A 21,541-nucleotide genomic window follows, 5' to 3' on the forward strand; every position below is an offset into this window, starting at 1 on the left:
GCCTGTCTCTGAAGCCATCTCCGTCTTCTCTGTAAAGCTTTTGCTGTTCTCCTGCCAGGTGTTACTTTTCTGTCCTTTAACATTCCACAGACTTTTATTTATATTACTTTTGGGTCCTCCTATTTTCATTTTCTGTACTCATCTCTCCCCGTTAGACTCTAACATTTTGAGGAAAGCAGAGTGTCTTACTCACCTTCCTATCTGCCATCATGCTCAGTAGAGGGCCTGGCACAGACCGAGTGAGAGAGAGAGAGAGAGAGAGAAGGAGAAAGAGAGGGAGAGAGAAAGAGCAATGCTAATGGGTGATCACTGCCACTCTCCCTGCCCTCTTTACAATCCCCTAGAGATAGATTCCAGCACTCTCAGAAGTCCTGTAAAACTATTGCTTATAAAGGAAGAACTGTTCTTGAACTATTCCCCCAGCTGATCATACTAACCAGGACTTATACTGCCAAGTCAGCGATTTTCAACCTTTTTTATCTCATGGCACACATAAACTAATTACTAAGATTCTGCGGCACACCAGAAAATATATTTTTTGCCAATCTGACAAAAAAAAAGTTATTATTTTGATTCATTCACAATAGATGGCAATTGTGTTGGCTGTTGTCATTTTTTTTGTTTGACAGTCTAAGGCAGAGGTTCTCAACCTGGGGGTCGCGGCCCCTTTGGGGGTCAAACGACCCTTTCACAGGGGTCGCCTAAGACCATCGGAAAACACATATATAATTACATATTGTTTTTGTGATTAATCACAATGCCAGTGGTTCTCAACCTTCCTAATGCTGTGACCCTTTAATACAGTTCCTCATGTTGTGGTGACCCCCAACCATAAAATTATTTTCGTTGCTACTTCATAACTGTCATTTTGCTACTATTATGAATCGTAATGTAAATATCTGATATGCAGGATGTATTTTCATTGTTACAAATTGAACATAATTAAAGCATAGTGATTAATCACAAAAACAATATGTAATTATATATGTGTTTTCCGATGGTCTTAGGCGACCCCTGTGAAAGGGTCGTTTGACCCCCAAAGGGGTCTCGACCCACAGGTTGAGAACCTCTGGTCTAAGGGAAGAGAGGTCAGTGCCCCTGACTAAATAGTCAGGTATTGCATGATTTTAAAATTTTTGTGGCACACCAGTTGAAAATCGCTGGCCTACGTGAAGGATTATATATAGAACTAGCAATACATATAAGTGGGTAACACAGAAGGCTGGGGTTTTCTTCATGTGGATCAAATTCTGGTTTGGAATTTTGATATTTACCATTGTGGTTTAGGCCAAACTAAGACTTTTGGATAATGTGAAGAAATGCATTAGAGAGAGGAAAAATATGCTCAGATCCGTGCAAATAAAATCTGGTGGGAGATTCTTATAGGAATATTCTTCCATAACGTCAAGAAAATGGTCCATGGTGATATTGCTCCTATAGATAAAATGGCTGCTGAAAAAACAACAATAAGCACTTTGTTTCAGAAGTAGCCAAGTAATCAATAATTTGATTTCTAATAGGCATGGTTGCCATGAGGACTTTTATAATGAGATTATAGAGGCAAATTGATTTCCCTCTTGACTTTATCAGAAAATCTTCAAATGCCTTGAATCTTTCCTCCAGAATCCTAAAAAAATGCCTGCAGTAATCCTCCCAGAAAATTATTTTCTGGATTTCCTGAAGCTCTTCCTGTAGCATTTGATTATTGCTGTTGTAAATAAGACAAGGATTATAATTAAGAAAGCTATGAATGTGATATAATAGCATAAACACAGTTGTATATAACTAATTACCACACTGCCCCCTTTACTTGACTTTATATTCATGTTGAAAGCTCTTAGTTGTGCATGTACAATTGATTCATGATGGTATAAGTGGTTGTTTTAATAAAAAGTTTCAATTGAGGTTTTTGTTCAGCACTAGAACTTCCCTTATTCCACTGATCCTTTGGGAAACTCAGATGCAACTTATATCATTTATGGAACTACATCCTGTAATAGTGAACACTGCCTGTTGTAGCTACAATAATGGAAGATGAGTCAGAATTTCTTTCTTCCTCCCCTTGTTTTTCCTGTGTCCTTGATTTTCCCCAGAACATAGCTTTCTATAGAATAAATTTCCCTGGGCACCATTTGTTCCATCTGATAACTTGAGTACTCAGTGATTCACAGATTTTTGTCGTTGTAATATACTTTTGTAAAAGATGCAATCCCATCACCACTTCTCTCACCAGTGCTCTCTTTTTTAAAAACCAGAATAAACTTTGAAGCAGTTTGAGTAACTATGAGAGCATTAAAAGCCTTCTGAGATGTTTTGAAACAAGACTGCAAGGTTTGTCTCCTGCTTGAAGGAGGGAAAATATACTATTGTCAGCCTCACAGTAATTTTGAGTGGCTAAATTATTTGTATGCTAAACCTTCTTTCAAATGCCAACATTTAGGTCAGACAAAAATAGAGAAAGGGCTGCAATACAAACCTTTCCAGTTTTAGTAAATTCACTATGTTCAATAGAGAACTATCTTCACACACACACACACAGAGAGAGAGAGAGAGAGAGAGAGAGAGAGAGAGAGAGAGAGAGAGACCTTTCAGCATGCTTGTTTCTGATGTCACCAATGTGGTAAAAATGTCATAGGAAATCCTGCTACTTGTCTGTGATGACCTGTGCAGGTCTGTGTACACAGTTCTCCTAGGACAGTGATGGCGAACCTTTTGAGCTCGGCGTGTCAGCATTTTGAAAAACCCTAACTTAACTCTGGTGCTGTGTCACATATAGAAATTTTTTGATATTTTCAACCATAGTAAAACAAAGACATATTTTTGATATTTATTTTATATATTTAAATGCCATTTAACAAAGAAAAATCAACCAAAAAAATGAGTTCGAGTGTCACCTCTGACACACGTGTCATAGGTTCGCCATCACTGTCCTAGGACCATCAAACTAAGCACTCATGTTTCAGCATCTGTCATTAACCACCTTAGCATTTCTTCACGCCTTTTTGTTTCTTCTCAACCTACCTACCTGTTCACATGTGAAAGAACGCTTTCCCCTCCCCACCCCCCAACCACTAACAGGGTTAATAGGTCATTTCATCTACTAACTTTCTTCCTTATCTCTCCCATGTTCTCTTTGTGCCCTAGGAGCAGGTAAATTCACTACCAAGTAATTATAGTCCATCATTTTCAATATAAAATTTTCCATTGAGACTTATTAAAGTGTATCAAGCATATCAAAGCAATAGACTAAATGAAGCAATTAATAAAGAGTATTTTACTGAGCTTTGAAAAATATAAATTTCCCCCATACTAGTGAGTGAGAGGTATTTGCTGAATGGCTAAATGCAGAAGTTTTTCCTAAATCTGTTGAAGTTGGTCTGACATAGGATGGGCCAGGGAGGAAATCAATAGATTCACATTGCTAGACAGTACATCATCATACATTTAGGTCATTGGATATAAAGCTATTACTGAAGCACTCCTTCTAACACAAACACTACTAGAGCAAACATTTTCTGATTGGCAGGCATCAGAGGAACCTCGTATTCATCCTCTATTCGGTGCTGGTTTGACACAGCCACACCACATGACCGTCCCAGATCTGAGTGGGTGACTTCGCTCTTCCCAGAAATGACCAACAGGACTTGGGCCAGATTGGTGGGAATTTTATTCCTAGATGTGTTTACCCAGAGAAACAAGGAGTCTACACAGTTTTCAGTAAAACGGAAAATCAAAGTAAGAGAAGCAGATGATGATATCAATAAGGAAAAACAAATCTGGGAAAGGAATTTGGTATTATTCCCTCAATTATCTGTGTTTTTAAAATTGTGGATCTTTTTGATCTTTTAGATGATGTGTGTTTAGAGACAGTCCAAAAAACTTAGGCCTTTTACAAGTAATGTTAAGAAATTTGAAATTAAGCAATGGTCTTTGTGAAAATTCTAGTACAAAGAAAGAGTGTGAATAAATCCTTGGATTTATAAAGAAGGAAGTGTAGGACACCGAAAAAAATGTACATTTGGATTTATGTGCCAATGAAACACCAAAGCCACTGAATTTCTTCCACAGTAAAGTAGAGTGAAGTTCCTAAATATAAAAACCAACAACAAAATTTCCAGACACTTGAAAATAATAGTAAGCTGACTGAAGTGTAGGGTCTGGGGTTCCAGTGTGACATCTTAGAGTTTGTGCCAGAATGGAAGGGTTCTAGGACCGGAAGACTGCAAATGTTAATATTTCAAGCACATTTTGGGCATCAGAAAGATTCTAGGTTCTCTTCTGGGCCTATAAAAACAGCTTGTTCTAACATCCTTTCTGGGGACCCATTAATTCATTCTGTAAAGACTCCTCTTCGATATTTAGCTATAGAGGCACGGGAACACTTCATGATTTTTTTTTTGGAGTGTATAGTGTGAAAAACAAGATTGTAAAATGAACTGCTTTCCTGCCCTTCCTAATTTCTTTCTCCCTGTGCTCTACAAACTAGGGTATCTCTTTCTGACCTCAGAGCTTGTATTGAACTCAGAAAGTATACTTTGCAAATGTCCTGCATGTTCTAATTTGTATGATGGAAGGAAAAAAAGCTCATCTGAGCACCAATTTGACATCGTTTTATTCCAACAGTCTTTGGAAGCCAACACCCCTTCCCTTTTTGACTGTCTAAAATGCCCTTGCTAGCCAGATCCCTTCGCTAGCTACAGTGTTTGCACATTTCCTCGTTGATCAGCTGCGTCGGCTGGGAGACTGTGTGTTTTGGTGTTGTTTGTGTGCAATCTCGTGCTGCTTCCTGAACGCATGTGTCCCTTCCTTCACAGCCTACTCGACACCCAGCACCTCCCCCGCAAACCGATTCGTCAGTGTTGGACCACGGGATCCAAGCTTTGTAAATATCCCTCAACAGACACAGGTGGGCCGCTCTCATCTTTTCTGTATGTGGTGCAGCTTGTTTTATTCATCAGGTGCATTGTAACTTGTCTTTCCGCACAACAGGCTGCATTTCCCAGCCCCTGTTTGGTCCCCTTTCCTCCCAACCTCCTTTCCGGTCCTGGTCCTTCAGCCACATTTCCATGTGTTCTCAGAAATCGTGGAAAAGTGCCTGCAATTTTTGCTTCTTGTATTGAGGGAACAGAAGAGGAGGGCTTCTGGACCAGAACTGCTTTGACTATGGCAAGAAAGATTCCCTAGTGCTAGCTAGTGTGTCTCCTCTGCTAGGAGTCTGTCTCTACATGCAAGGAGACAGTAGTTCCCTACCGAACCTGTAATATAAACTCTGGCTGCCAGCGACATTAGAGAGCATGCTAGGAATGGGGGAACCAGCCACTCTTCTGTATTCATTATAGGGTCCCCAGGAACCTGGCAAACTTTCTAAAATAAAGGGTTTGTGAGCCCTATTAAGTTGCTGGTGTTGGTGCAGAAAATAACCGGAGATGTTTGTTCCTGGCTACACTGGTACTGGGAGTAAGGTGCAGAAGGGTGGGAGGGGATGGAGGTGGGTTTGATGTCTTATATTGAGAAAGAGTATGCCAGGACATCTAGAGCTTATTTTTCACTAGAAAGTTGTGTTTTGTGCTAGTTTAGGTCAAGGAGAAGAAATCTCTTAAAGTTTTGAAATGGCTGCTGCTAATTGAGAAACCATGAAAGACTTTTGTAGTACAAGGTAGTGGCTGTAGAGATAGATATTTAGAGGTTTGTGAAATAGAATTAGAGTCAACTTTTGAAAGAAACTCCTCTCTGATTTCCTAATTGGAATGTGACCATATATTATCATAATTGACATAAAGAAAATATTTTCTCTATGAGGTTCTCAGCATGGTGGTTGAAAAATGTTTCTCCAGGATGTTTTGTGCATATATATGCCTGGGTGTGTAATCTCCAGATGCCAGATTTATAACTGCTCATCTTTGTTTGTCAGACTCTGACCAGGTGCTTGTGAATGGGCTACATTTGCTGGGTTCATGTGCTCTCTCCATAAAGGGTTTTACTTTATTGCTGTGTCGACAGCACGGGTTAAACTGCATTGCATCTGAAGCCTTCCCTGCACTGAAGCAGGGTCACAGAAAGTACAGCCTCAGAGGAGGCAGCTGGGAGGAGGGGGGAGCGAGAAGGAGAGAAGGTTAACTCTTGAATTTCCCACTTCTGCTGTTTCTCCTGAAACAGGCCGGTACATGGCATCTGGGATTAACATTGCCTATTCAGTCCCTCCCATAAAACTGTTCAAGTTTATTGCTTACTTTCCCATACCTTCAAATATTTAACTGGTGAATTTGAATAATTACCTTGAATGCATTAAAATAGAATGTTTCATTTTATACTTTGGGTTCACACGTTCAAGTTCAATGGGAGGGGAGGACTGGGGACAGTGGCTGTAATAATGGATGATTTCTTTTCTCAAAGCCCCAGTGTGCTCAGGTTACTTCATCAAAAACCTCAAAAATGCAGTTTGGAAATGTCCTATGTGTATGTTACGTAGTGTTTTTTTAAAAGAAGCAGTGATTCACAGCACTGAAATAATACTGTGTTCCATTCACTGTGTTTGTCTAACATCAAAATGTGTTACATTGCAGCATGGCTTTGTTTCACAGATGCCTTATTTAACCCATAAACTGGGTCTCCATGTTGTTGACCACAAAAATTCAATTCTTAAAAATCCGGATTTTTCACGCATCTGGATGAATGATGTCATGTAGACCCAATATTGGCATCTGGAACTGAACTTCTTGGTTTCTGTTAAATATTTGGCATTATAGGGATAGCAGCTTAAATGCTCGCTCTCTCTCTCTCTCTCTCTCTCTCTCTCTCTCTCTCTTAATCACAGTGACACCTGCCACATTTGGCTGGAAGAAAGCCATCCCCACTTATCTTATGAGAAACTGTGCTGATGGAAGTTGTATTTTTTTCTATAAATATATGGAGAGAGATATAGATATAGAGGTATAGAGATATATGTGTCCTGAAGTAAAAATTATGTGCTCTAAATATTTTAATTTTCTGGAGTATATATTAACTCTTCTTAAAAAAAGAAAGAACCACATTCTGGAACCATTTAAAGTGTTAGACATGTATAGATATAGATAGTAAAAATAATGACATACTTTTTTAAAAAGCTGCTTTTTGAGAAGACATTCGTTCAGAAAAGGGATTTTTTTTAAAAAAATATTTTTTATTGATTTCAGAGAAGAAGAGGGAGGGAAAGAGAGATAGAAACATCAATGATGAGAGAGAATCTTTGATTGGCTGCCTCCTGCATACTCCCTACTGGGTATTGAGCCCAAAACCCAGGCATGTGCCATGACCAGGAATTAAACCTTAACCTCTGGTTCATAGGTTGATGCTCAACCACTGAGCAACACCAGCCAGGAGGGTTTTTTGTTTTGTGTTGGTTTTTTTTACAAGAATTTTTAAAGATATAATTTGAACATGGCCTGCAGATTAGTAATTTTCTAGGCAAGCTTGTATTTTTTTTCTGTATTGACCCTTTTGTTAATGAGGCACGAAATTTGTATTAATTGAATTATAGGAAAAGTTTTCTGGGAAAACAAAATTTTGCTTTCTGTCTTTGGAGAAGTAAAAAGTGAAGAGTCACCAAGCAGATACTTGAGCTTTACAAATGCAGAAGCGACATCCTGCACATAAATCCATAAACAAATGTAAAATAAAATGGCCTTTCTCCCAAAGAGGAGTTCGCAGTAGAAATCTTCCCAAAGTCTGAAGCATCAACCCATAAAAGGTGGATTAGATATGGTCTCTGCTTTTTTTTAGCAGATAGAACTTGTATGCATAGATATTTTAATTACACAGTTATCAGTTTATTATAAGACCTTTCTTTACAAAAAAAGAATTTTTTTATAGATAGCTTAAATTTACTAGCTTTATTTACTAAGTATGTTAGGTAAATTATCTAACTAACCTTTACAAAAGCCACCCAACACGATAGATATAATTATCTCTACTTTATAGAGTTAGAAACTGAGTTCTAAAGAGATTGTTGGTTTTCCCAAGGCCTATGCCCTCTAACCACTGTACTGCACTGCCTCATGAGCTGGTGAGCACCTTGCCCTGCTATTCAGAGACTCATGCTCAACTCTCAGGAATACTTCTGGCACATTCCCTGCTTTTAAATTTGAGATTGTATTAAAATTTAATCATTAGTATAAACCCAAAATAACTGAAAGCATGCTCTCAAAAAGTTATTTGTACACCAGGTTCTTAGCACCATTATTTACAATAGCCAAAAGGTGGAAACAACCCAAGTGTCCATTGACAGATAAATGGATAAAATCTGGCATATACATTTTATTGTGTAGCTATCATTTCAAAATGGTGTAATGCATATTATTCTGCCTTTAAAAGGAAGGAAACTCTGCAATATGCTACAACATGGATGAACCTTGAAGGCATTATGCCTGTAACAAACCAGTTACAAGAAGACACTGTATGATTCCACTTATGTGAGGTACCAAAAGTCGTCTAATTCAAAGACACAGAAAGTAAAATAGTAGCTGCCAGAGACAGGGGAAGGATCGAATGAAGAGTTATTGTTGAATGGTACAAAGTTTCAGGTTTGCAAGATGAAACAATTCAAGAGATGGGTGGTGGTGATGGTTCCACGACATTGTGAATGTACACTTGAAAATGGTTAAGATGGTAAATTTTTAAAAACGTAATCACTAAATAAATTCCAACAGCCCTTTCACCTCTTAAGAGTCTAAAATTCTGTAAAACAGCCTAGAAAAGTGGACTGCTTACCAACAGGATCCACTGTGATAGTGTGCTGACCTCTCTGGGAGCAGTAATTCTCATGCCCGGCACATAGTGGGTAGTCAGCATTTATTGGCTGAATCTAAATGATTCATAAGGAAGCTTTAAAATAATGACTTTTCCTTATTACAGTCATGATACATGTTAATTGTGGGAAAATACAGATGGGAAAAATAATAAAAATCACTTGTAGTCCTACTGTTAACATTGCTGTATAAATTCATCCAGACTGTTTCTATGCAACAAATACATTGCAAAAATGAGATCATATTACATACACTGTTTGGTAACCTGCTGTTTCTTCCCCTTAACAATATATTATGGCCTTCTTTCCATGTAAATTGGAAAAAAATTGAATATTGGCTTTTATTGCACCTATTCATCATCTGTAATGATTGGTAGGGAAAGATAACATGGATAATTGAAAGCCATTTTTCCTCCTCCTTCCCTTCCAGTCTATTTTTTTCTCCAGAGAATTCCTCCCTTCACGGAGACAGAATTGCCTTCTCTTTAGCCTTGCCTTGAGGTAGTTTTCTTTCAAAATGCATTCCAATTGCATTGTGTATCTCACCCCAGCATTCGGCTCTGTTCGACTATCCCTGCCAAGTTATCTATCCCATGCTTCCGCCTCACTCGTCTGCTACCTCGGCTACTATCATTATTTGTCTCTCATTTCCCTCCTCCCTCTCCATTTGGTAACTCATCATTAACATGGGGGGTGGCCACCTCCCCACAGCCTCAAGAACACCCATCAAGTCTGAGAAACCATGACCACGGATCCCACCCCAAATCTCATTTCCCAGTACTGTCCCGTGACAGTTGATATTAACAGAGAGAAAGTCTCTGGGGCATCGAGCATTTACTTCACTTTGGACACTATCCGCGTCCCCTGCACGCCCACTGAATGATATAATAGAGAACATGCCATCATTTCAGACAGCAGAAAGCCAATGACCATTTCAATTGCATCTCATAATTTAATCTGATCCCTGAAAACAAGAGCCATTAAGAGGAGGCATTTATTTAGAGGAAAAAAATGTTAATATTTCATCATCAGGTAATAAATAGGAATACCAATTCCCACACAGAAGGACTGAGCAAAGAACTCATTTTGATTCAGGTTCTAGTTTAATCAAATGCTCAAATAAAATGCTTAACCTGCAGAACTTCAACGAGGACTAATTCTTTAAAATGAAAAATGAGTGCAAACAATATTAAAAACAGGCATTTCTTTCCTGCCACCCAAATCTATCACTGTTCTGCGTCAACAGAATCATGGTATCTGAAATGCTATTTAAAACCAAATTACCATTTGGGTTATTAGAAGAATCGCTTGGCATGGCATGGGCCTGATTTGTTGACAAAAAGGCACAGGTGCTGTAACCTTTGCTTAATAAATCATTTAGCTGCCTGACTTGCAAGCAGTGTGACTGCCTTTGCGTCATGAAATTTACAAATGTAGGCACAAGCCACACACTTCACTGTGTGGCAAACCAGCTGACCTAGAGCTCAGGAATGGGTGTGGCGCCCATTCTCTGCCTTTGGTGGGGGTGCACAGGGAACACGGGACGGTGGCCTATATGGAGACATTTCAGTGCGTTGCCATTCTGTGTGTCGTGTTCCTGAAGCTCTGCCTGAGAGACCAAGACATAGGCAATCTGCAGAGCTCTTCCTAAGTCCCTTTCCTCACTCACTTGTCGTTTTTCACTATATTCCCAATACCTACCCAATGCAGGGAAAAACACTTCTCCTCAAGTTGTTCAAAGTCTAGTAGAGGAAACAGATCAAGAGTAATGGCAATGACAACAATAATAATGAGCATGATACCAGTTACAATAATGAGAGTTGGGTAGAACTTTCCTGAGAGTAGAAAGGGAAGAAAAGGCTAGATCAGTTTTCTGTCCTTGTCTAACTTTGGTCTCATGATATGGTCTTGGTTCTTATACACTTTACCTTTTTCATTTTTGCCAATTTACCCATGAGCTGGTAGACAAGGCTTTAGCCCATCCTACAAAGAGAGATATATTGAGTCCTGTCTTCTCTGGACCAAGCAGATAAATCAGAATCCTTTCCTGCTGCTGGTGTATCACCACTCATTTCCAAGAAACACCCCCACCTGGTGTAATGTCCTCACCCAGGGCACTGAATAAGCTCACTTGAGGTTGCATTTGAATTCGCTGAAGCCATTCCCTGCCTCCTCCTCACCCTGACCTGAACTGCCTGCCTGTAGGAGGTTAAGTACCACATAGTGGTTCAAGGAGCAGCTGGAAGGTTGCAAAGGCAAGAAACTCAGATTTCCATAGAGGGGGTGCGGGGAAATGTGTCCTCCCCTTCTAGTTAGACCTGCACTTGAGCAATTTAGTTCCAAGCCCATACAGCTGAAAACTCCCAAGACTAGAGGGAAATGGCAAATAAAACTCCATTTACTCCTGACTTTGAAAAAAGTAAATTGATCAGACCAGTACTCTGTGTTAAGCACCCATCTATGCCAGGTTCTGTGACTCAGAGCCCTCAAGGTTGGTGGTTTTAACCCTAATTGACAGACGAGGAGAGAGGAGTACATTTGTCCCGTGGTAAAGAGGTGGCCGGGATTTGAACCAGTCTGTCTCTGAAACTTTCCTTTCCCAAATACTATCTGCATCCTTAATTGCTTACAGTGAAAGGTGGCTGACCATTTTCTCTTTAAGATGGTCTATGATTAACTCATCCTCTTGCATCAAGGAATTAGAAGCCTAGAAATTGGGTCCTGCTTTGCTTAGTTCTTCTGAAGACCTGCCCCAGTTGCCTATTAGTTCATGCATCTGTAAAATCAAGACTGAGCTCATTCTCTCGTCCTGCCTGGGAAAAAGACCTTTACTAATGATGTTAGTCTGCATCTGTGAGAACAGCTAACCTCACCCAGAGACCAGATAGCAGAGCAGCTGAGATTGTGAGCTTTTTTTTTTCTTTTTTTTTTCAGATCTTGGTCAGAGCTTTATTTCATCACATAGACGAAGTTTCTTTGGTTGTTGTTGTTTTTGTAATTCAGTTTTTCCATAGCCTGGTTTATTATACCTCCTATGGTTGTTTTGAGTCTTCAATTCTGTTAATGTAAAGAAAGGAAATGCTTGACATCTATTAAACACTTAAATGATAGCTTTTCTTGTTTGGTTGATAACTAAACTCATATTTAAATAGTATTTTCCTAGATTACAGAGTATTTTCTCATTTGATCTTAAGAACAACCCTTTGAGGTAGGAAGAGTCATTATTATTATTTTCCCCATTCTACAGATTTCAAAACTAAGGTTTAAAGAAGGAAGTGATTTCCCAGTACCACACAGCCAGGAGTCAGTAGAGCCAGGACACAAACCCACAGCTGATTCCAGAGCCCACACTACCCTGCATGCACCCTGTCTGGAAGGACTTGGGCGAGCCTCCCAGCATGTCCTATGTGCAGCTGTGTGGATATGGGCAGAACCTACCAGCCAAATGCCAGATCTAAAGCAGTCATCTAGCAAATTAGGTTCACCCTGCCCTGCTGCAAGGTCATAACCTCACGGATTCCTCCATTGAACATCTGCCCTAGAGGTACCCCAAAAGCCTAATTAATTTGTGCATGTCGGTTCTTCCCCATATACCATTCTCCCCTTAAGCTAAATTGTTTCCCCAAGGAAGCAGAGACTTCCCAAGGAGAAACAAAATCTCTGAGGATCTAAGGACTGGCAGCAAGCGAATGTATCCCCCAGAATCTGAAGGGAAAGGCGAGGCCGGGTCATTTTTTCTTTTATGTTCTCAGCTCCAGTCATCAGTGGTGAAGAGTAAGCAACACCTCGTGAGATGAGTTACTCACACAATCTGCTTCCCCTCCCTCCAAACTCCTGTGGGCAGCAGTGCTCCCAGCTCCCACACCAGCCTATAATTTCTTGACACATTCTCTTCACATATACTTGGCAGCTGACTCACTGACAGGCTATGAGACACTCTTAAAATAAATTCTTCAATAAACAGACCTTTGTCTTTCGAGTTTTAATTTGGCAGCATGTTTTTGACGTCCTCAGCCACAAAATTTACTTCTGGACAAAGTTAGAGCATCAGTTATTTTTCTCTCAGTTCTTAATACTTCGGTAATCCTGTCATCTTTAACCATGTTTTAGTTGGGCTTTAGCCTTTTGGTTTGTTTTTTTGCCTTGCTCCAAAAAGATTTGGGGAAGTTTCTTAGTTGAAGCAAATTGATGACTGTTGGAAGAATTAAGGTGCCTAGATGGAATCTGGCACACAATAGGTGCTTGGTAAATACTGGTTTCTTCTTGCTGGCTTTCCAGTGCAGTCTTGTGCTAAGTGACGATGTTTCAGTCAACAACGGACTACATATGCAATGGTGATGTACCATATAGCCTAGGTGTGTACTAGGCTATGTCATCCAGGTTTGTGTAAGTGTACTCTGTAATGTTCACACCAGGACAGAATCATCTAATGGTGCATTTCTTATTTCTCCCCATCATTAAGTGGTCCATGACTCTGTTAAAATAAGATCAGTGGCAGTAGAGAAGTGGAAAATAAGGAGATTTCACAGAAAATTTTAGATTTCATGGAGGAAGAAAGGAAAAAAACTAAAAATCTGGTGTCCATGAAATTAGCCCTTGGGATTGTGGGAAAAGTGGGACAGAAAATGAAGTTGGGGGAAAGGTTGAAAAAGAAGTGGTGAATTGGTATAGAGTTAAAAAGAATTAGATCAGAGTTTGATAATAGCCTTGCAATGTAGTCAGAAAGCCATAGTATCAACTGCAGAATTGCCTTCAGAACTTCCAGTCCTTAGATGGGTCTTGATAATAATGCTCTGATCAGTAGAAGTTTCAGGATACTAAGGGAAATGTACTTGTTATTTATGATCTGATTTCTTTGGGGGAACAAAGAAAATGTCATGCATGAGTCAGAGAGTAGGAAGACCTGTTTTCACATCCTAGCTATGCCATTTATCTGAATGATCTTGGACATGTTACCTTTAAAATTCAGTTTCCTGCCTGGCCGGTGTTGCTCAGTGGTTGAGTGGCAACCTGTGAACCAGAAGGTCAAGGTTCAATTCCCGATCAGGGCACATGCCGGGTTTCAGGCTCGATCTCCAGTAGGGGGCCTGCAGGAGGCAGCTATCCATAATTCTCTCTCATCATTGATGTTTCTGTCTCTCTCTCCCTTCCTCTCTAATATCAATAAAAATATATTTTAAAAATTAAAAAATTCCATTTCCTCATCTATGAAATGAAGGCAATAATAGTATCTACCTGTATAAGAAAAGCCAATTAAGTATGGCTCAAGCCAATCAGGTTACTTTTTCACATAACAAATCTGTCAGTGAGTGGTTATTGGCAGTGTTTCGGCTGCTACATGATGCCAGCAGGAGCCCATGCTCTTTCTCATATTCTGCTCTACCAACCTTGTATCTGCATGCTTGGTTCCGCTGATTGACAGATGGCTGCTGCAGCTCCAGGCATCATACCCATTATCATTCCCCATTATTCCTCTTATATTAGGGAATAAAGACCCTGCCATGCTCCTTCCCTGTTTCCTTTTAGCAAACTTCTATTTAGGGTCTCATTGCCTAAAACTGCTCACATTGTCCTCCCTAAACAAAACTGCCCCCAAGAAAGAAGGGGCACTAGACAGTGGGTAGACTGTTTACCATGTGCGCATGTTCCCTTTTTTCCCACTCCCCAATCAGGTCCATGCACTTTCCAATGCCTTTTGTTATACTTGACTCCTTTTGTTTTGGCTCCTTTTATCTCTTGCTGCTTGTTTCCTTACAGATCCTTTCCTCCACACTTGCTCCCTATGTGTCCAGGAGACACCTGTGCTGTGTGTATGAGTGCTGTAGTGATCATCTCATTTCGGCCCTCTGTTTGAGTCCAGGCTTTGGGCAGAAGTGCTGGAGTTTTGTGTGCAGACCAGCTCCCAGGAGGCTGGGTCCGCGCTCTCCTGGAAAACCAGGCCTCCGAGAAGGCTGAGCTGGAGGACGTAAAGGCCTCTGTAACTGCGGGGAGCCCTGTGAAACGGTGCCCTCCGGGTGCCCTCCCAGGTGCTTATCACACAGTCAGCAATAGGTTCTGGGTTTCTCTTTTATGAGTTGGAACCAGATGCTTCCTTTGCAAAAGAAAAGAGCCTGGTATTGCTGAGCTTGAGTCAACAGAGTTCAGAGAACAGGAAAATGAGCTGACTGGCCCTGCAGTGTGAACTCTGAGGAGAGAAGGCCGTCCAGGTGGAGTCCCCACTCTCCATAAAGCCCCTGCCTGTGAAAGTCCCATACCTGAGGGATTTGCTTCCCCTTCTAACCAAGACCCCGTCACGTTAGGTAGAAGAGGTCCCTTTCAGACACAGGCTTTCCCAGGCCTCCTAATGAGTCTAAGACCTTGAAGGTTCTACTAACAGTTTCAAGGCCAGAGCCTATTGTTCAATGTGAGGTTTTCATGATTCTTCCCGTCCACTTTTCTCACACCCCTTGTTTATCTTTCTGTTTGTTTATTGAGGATAAAGGCACATTCTTTCATCAGTGGCCTCCTTTTTGGGATATAGCCTTTCAATGGGGCCTATTCATTGCGTTAAATTCCACAACACACGCCTCCCTAGAATATTTGCATGAGAATTTTTCCTCAGGCTTCACATTTCTTTCTTTACAGCAGAGATGAAATAACTTAGCACTTCTAATTGGCTTTTCACTTTCCAAATGCTTTACACATTAACTAATGAATCACATGGGCTCCTGATAAGCTGGATCCCTGTGTTAGAGCTGGGACACTGGGTTCATTGGGTTGGGACAGGCTGTCCTGGCCCTGCATGCCTCACCCTGACACCCGACCTCCCCAGAGTCTGAATGTGTTGGGATAATGGAGCTGCAGCCCAGGCACAAATATCCACAGCACAGAGTGCCCTCGGGCCCCAGAGCACTGCCTCAGCCATGTGGGAAGCACCCAGGGCTGCCTTCCAAGGCTGGATATGCCAAGCGTCTCCACTGCCTTGAGAAGGTGGGGAAACTACAGGCCAGTCCTCATGTCACACAGCTGCCTCTCTCAAGCACAGTCCTCTTTCCATGGATTCCTGGCCATATATGTTTGCGGGGTAAGGTAGGTGTGGAAAGACAGTACAAGGTCCAGTAAGGGAACTCACATTAGTAGGGACCTGCGCATCTTGGTAGAGGAAAGGACCACCGAACTAGTAGTCAGAATACCTTGATTCCTGACTCATCCCCCTGACTCGTCAGCTCTGTGATTGACCTGAGGGAGAAGAAAGAAACCAGAATTTACTGAGCACCTACTACGTTCCTGGCACCACACTAGGCCAGACGGGGGACTATCGATATATGTATCCAATCCCTATATTGCTTATTACAGACTTCTGGGGAGAAACGTAAACAAATTATAATAAGGTAGGGCAAATGAAAAAATTGAAATATGTATAATCTGCAAGCAGTACAGAGAGCAGGTAAATGACTCTGGAGAGAAGCAGGGAATCATGGAAGACTTCTTGAGGTGATGACACATGAACTGGTTTTGAAGGTGACAAATATACTGGGTAGGTAGAACATTCCATTCCAGGGAAGGAGAACAGAACATGCAGAGGAATAGCAATATGTGTTTAGAGAACTCTACCCTGTTTGGTATGTCTATTAGGACAAGTAAATGACAGAGGATGTTGAATAATGAGGCTAAGTTAGGGTTAGTCATGAATACATTCATACTTTATACAACGTATGGCATTTGGACTTCATTCTGTGGAATGGAGAGCAGGTGGAGGGCATAGTGGGCTCTCTATGTGTGAAGAAACCTTAACCTAGCTTGGTTGGACACTAATTAGGCACAGGATCTTACAGGTGGTAGTAGCATCAAGACCTATTGTCGTGAGATACCCATCTCTCCTGGGCAGTATAATGCAGAAGAGAGAACGTAAGCTTTGGGGCCAGACAGACCTGATTTTGATTTATCTAAGTTCATGACTGCTCTGGACTGAATTCTGCCTCCTCCGTCACCTCTACCAAATCCATATACTGAAATGAAACCCTGACCCTCAAGGCTCCCAATGCGATGGTATTTGGAGATGGAGCCTTGGGAAAGGAATTAAGTTTAGATGAGGGTGGGCCCTCGAAATGGGATGGGTGCCTTTAGAAGCAGAGACTTCAGAGAGCTTGCTCACTCTCTGCCTTGTGGGGACTCAGGGAGAAAGCAGCCGTCTGTTAGCCAGGAGGAGGACCCTTAGGTACCAAAGCAGCTAGAATCTTGATCCTGGGCTGCCCAGCCTCCAGAACTGTGAGAAAATAAATTTCTGTTGTTTAAGCCTCCCAGTTTATAGTGTTTGTTTTGGCAACCCGAGCAGACTAGTACAGTGACCTTGGGGCAAATTTTAGCTTTTCTGATCTTTGGATGTCACAGTTACAAAATTATAAATTAATTTCTGCATTCCACTTAGAGTGTTAGGAAAATTCAACATGGTGAGCAAGTAAAGCCCCCAACACCCTACCCTGCCCGATGGAAAGCCGATGTGTCCTGCTGCTTTTCACCCTTTAGAACGGAACCTCTGTAAGCACCAGAGTTAAGGCAGGATGCAGCTCATTCATCGTTAGGACTGTGGACATGTGATTGCCAGTAGAAACAGAAATGTTAATATGGCAAGAACCCCAGAGGTGATCTGGTAATTTTCCCCCTGAGCTGAGTCTCCTCTCCCCACATCCTCCCTCGTCCGTTTTCCATAAATTGTGCCATTAATTCACTCATTAGCTAGTGGAATGATATTTATTTATTAAGAACATACTTAGCATACTCCCAAGGAGCAAGTTAAAGCTCAGTGAACAGCTGCATTTTCTGGTTGTGAGGAAAAATACGCTGAGGAATGCATGCGGAGAGTTTCTCTGTATGTTATAATTTCATATTAAAAAACTATTAAACTTTATGCTGGATGAGGGAGAAAAGAAAAAAATCCCAGTGCAAAAACAAGTTAGGAACCTAGGAGCGCAAAAACAAGTTAGGAACCTAGGAGCACAGTTTTCAAATGTTTATTTTGTCAGATACACAGCTGACATGATTAGTTCTAATGGGGTGGTGATCCTCATTGAATTGCAGATTGGTGTGAGTGACTGAAATACCGCAGGGACTTCAAATAAGTGATGCATACGGTATTACTTAGGCTGTATCCTTTACTGAGTTGAAGGCTTCTTTATCTCTATCCCTTCCCAACACACCTGCACTCATGCGCGCGCGCGCGCACACACACACACACACACACACACACACACACGTGTGCACGCCACATATGCATCTATCTTTAGAGGAGCTCCAGGCAGAGCATGGATGACCTATCTAGAGCAACGCAGACTTGCCTTTGCTGACTTCTCCCTTTTGCCCTCTGCCCCCCTCCCTGCCCCGAATGCACCCCAGCCCCCACCCCCACTCTCCACCGCAGATAATGGTGTATCAGATCAGTCTGCTTTGCTGCTGCATCAAGACCCAGATCGATTTATTGACTCAGAGTGGCTGGTACAGTAATTGTTACAAGAGAAGAATGGAAAGTGAGAACGTGTCCACATGAAAAATAAAAATGACGTTTTGTTCTTTTCTGCCCCCCTTTTCTGCCTCATAGATCTTTATGTGTTTACACAGCAGAGAGCACTTTACTTAAGTTAATCAGCTCCTGCTACATTATTAATTGTGACAGTTCGGGTGCTGCACAACAGGAAGTGTATTATGGGAAACATTGATCTCACTCAGATGGTGTGGACCTGAGCCGGTTTGATATTCTGTCCCTCATCTCACCGCTTTGGGGTCCCATCAAATCACATTTCCCTGATTGACAACACAGAGCGCCTCCCATCAATACAATTGATTCTGTGAAAAAAGACACAGAACATTTTTTTTAACTGGAGATGGATAAATTGTGGTGATGGCAAAGAGAACATTTCAGAAATCTTTCAGTTGAGAAATCTAAATTGGGGAACTAAGGCACTAGTATCATTCCCAACAAGCCTATTTGTCGACTTAGAAAAACAATGCTATTAGAAGAAACTTACTACAGGTGAAAGATAGATTTTGTTGAGGCTAGCAGTGAACTTGAGGATATAACAGCTGGGTTTTTTTTAATCTTTATTATTGAAAGTATTACATATGTCCCCTTTTTAAAAGGCCATCCACTAATTTTTTTGTGGGAAATTTTTGGTTAAATGCACATCTTTGGAAGACATTTCATTAAAGTTCAACTTTCAAGGCTTATACCTGTAGACCCTAACATAAATCCTACGTGAACGGACAAAAGTGAGTGGGTGTCATTTGTGACCTGGAAATAAAAGGTCAGCCATTGGATTTATAGCTTTTTTAGTGAAAAGAACATAAAGATTCCTGCCAACTGGAGTCAATCCATATTTTAATGTTTCCTAGTTAAGATTATAAAATCAAGGGATTAGGATCATGCTGTTCAGTGAAGGTCAAAAATTAAATGTGATGGGCTAAGTGTCATTCCCATGGGGCAGAAGTTAATATTTCAAAAACCATTCCTGCCACTGGCAGTCAAAAAATGGATTGCCATGGTCATTAGCCAAGGTAAGGGGAATCCCACTATCATTACAAAATTTAATGATGATTATTACACTAATCAACTATATTGTTAAATTACTCTGCTGTTCTCCTGTAATGTCCCCAAACAGCGATAGTGGATTGATTGCTATCAAGTAATTCTCATATACAATTGGGAACAAGTCAAGATGGAGAGTCGTGGGTAAAAGCTTCTTGTGGGAAAAGGGTTTGTGGCTATTTTATGGATAAGAGCGATAAAATAGAAGCTTACATTGCATACCACATTCTTGACTAAGAATCTATGACACTACAGACCTGTTATTAAGTATGATTCACCAATACAAGTTTTTAAAAACAAAAAAAATGAACATACATCTCTTTTATTATAGTTTTATTTCACACACACATACACTTTTATATTTTTAGGGGGGGAATTCACTTGCCAGGTCCTTTTCTTCTTCACAGTTTTTGATCTCTGAAGTCCATCTACTTTAGATTTTTATTAAGAGAGAAGACAGCTATTTAAATATCTTTATAGGGTGACTCAGACACATATACCCCATGCCATTTTCAAATCCATTTTAAGATGTCAGTATTTTTTCAAAGTTATAAAAATACCAAATACTTGAACTGTTTATTTCTTTAAAGATTATCCACTCCAGACCCCATCATTTTTCAGATGAGACTTTGTGTTTTGAGATAAAAAGTGTATCATTTTTATAAAGCAGCATCTCCAAATAAAAGAGCCAAAGCCCAGGGAGGTGAAATGACCTGTGTGGCCACACAGCTAATGAGAGGCAAAGCGGGGATGAGAGGCAGAATGCTGGACACCCAGAAGGGAAGGGCTGAGAGTTTAATATGTGGCTTAGGAAATGGGTGTGTGGTTCCTATTTTACAAGGATATTTTATATAAGGCTAATGTCCATTAGACTGACCCAAATGCATTGTAATCCTGAGGAACAAAAGCATGTCATGCAAAAGTGCACCTTGCAGATTTTATCTTCATAGACTGAGTGTGGTATTGTGTGAATGTGGAGGGTGAGGCGGGGAGGATTAAACCAGGGCTTCTGTCTGTGCTCCGAGGTAACATTAGGCTGCACATTTTTCTAACTTCTGTCCTTCACAATGCAGGCAAAGGTTAAAATTCCCATCTACTTTCACAGGCAAACACTTTAAAGTACTTCTACAGGAGTCAGGGAGTAGGGAGGACCTTTGATTTAAAGTTCAACATTTACATTTGTAATTTTGACTAATCTGTGCTCGCATTAATTAAATTGAAATTGTTTAATTAGAATAAAACTAAAATTGAGCATTAAGATTAATTTAACCTGGTAGGCTTTGTGTGTCTTTCCAGACAAATATTATGAAATATAGTGATAATGAAGCAGTGAGAGGTGTAATTGCACGTCTTGTAATGATTTTACTCTCTGCCAGTTGTTCTCTCTGGTATCTGGATAACTCTGAATGTTGCTATTTGTCACATCATTACCATTCAGCGAGGGCCATGCTGTATCTCTCAGTTGGCCTCTTCCCAAATATTTTTTCCTGTCAAAGTCTAAAGATGTACCAAATTCTCTTCACCCCACCCTGCAAACAACATCATTCTTCCCCTTTCTCCAACCCCCACCATCTTCCAGGAAGAATATTTGCTTGGTTCTTCCCCTGGGCCTTGCATCACAACGACCTTTGTAAACCAAGAACTGCTGAATGACACTCCTTATGGAATTCACTAATGCTGCTCAGCCTTGGGGTCAGCTGTCAAATATGGACAGTCCCTTTGCACCCTTTCCTGGACGCTCGCTTTGAATAAGAACCAGACACAGAATTCAGCTCCATAGTAAAGTGAGGGGTTGCAGCCTCTGAGTAACTAACTCTAACAGGGAGGGGGAGAAAAGGCAGCTAATCCCAGGGCCTAATTTGCTTCTAGGAAATAGCTCACCCTCTTCATCCTGTGCCTCCGTGTAGCTCCATCCAGCCAGTGTGTCTCCAAATTTGATGCCCTCTTAAGAAAAATCCTAGAAGATTCAGCGTAAATTAAATAACATTAGATCTGCATTTATCTACCCACACACTAAGAAATATAAAACTTTTCAACTATCAAGTCAACTATCAAATTATTCAGTCTTTGAAATAATTAAGATCCACAAGTATAAATTAAGTCCTCAGGAAAATCTGCAAACCATTTGAGTTTCAAATTTCTCCCACAACCATTTTGCCAGAGTTGCTTTAAAAAACACACACACCACACAAAGTAACATT

General features: G+C 40.7%; 1 protein-coding gene across 9 annotated transcripts in view; it reads left to right on the forward strand.

Annotated features, from left to right (window-relative positions):
* The window catches only part of NFIA (nuclear factor I A), a 369,193-nt gene that overhangs the window by 324,847 nt on the left and 22,805 nt on the right, over positions 1–21,541 (forward strand). For 4 of the 9 annotated variants that reach the window (XM_014456716.2, XM_023754653.1, XM_023754649.1 and 1 more), the window contains one exon: positions 4,815–4,906. The exons of 2 other annotated variants lie outside the window; for them this stretch is intronic. In XM_014456716.2, coding sequence (XP_014312202.1) covers positions 4,815–4,906 — 92 coding nt within the window. Of the gene's footprint in view, positions 1–4,814; positions 4,907–8,349; positions 8,528–12,029; positions 12,478–21,541 lie in introns of those variants that run through there. 3 more of the 9 variants (XM_023754648.1, XM_023754650.1, XM_023754652.1) reach the window with 3 other exon arrangements.

Source organism: Myotis lucifugus, unplaced genomic scaffold, assembly GCF_000147115.1.
Source record: "Myotis lucifugus unplaced genomic scaffold, Myoluc2.0 scaffold_63, whole genome shotgun sequence".
In the NCBI taxonomy this organism is placed as follows: Eukaryota; Metazoa; Chordata; class Mammalia; order Chiroptera; family Vespertilionidae; genus Myotis; species Myotis lucifugus.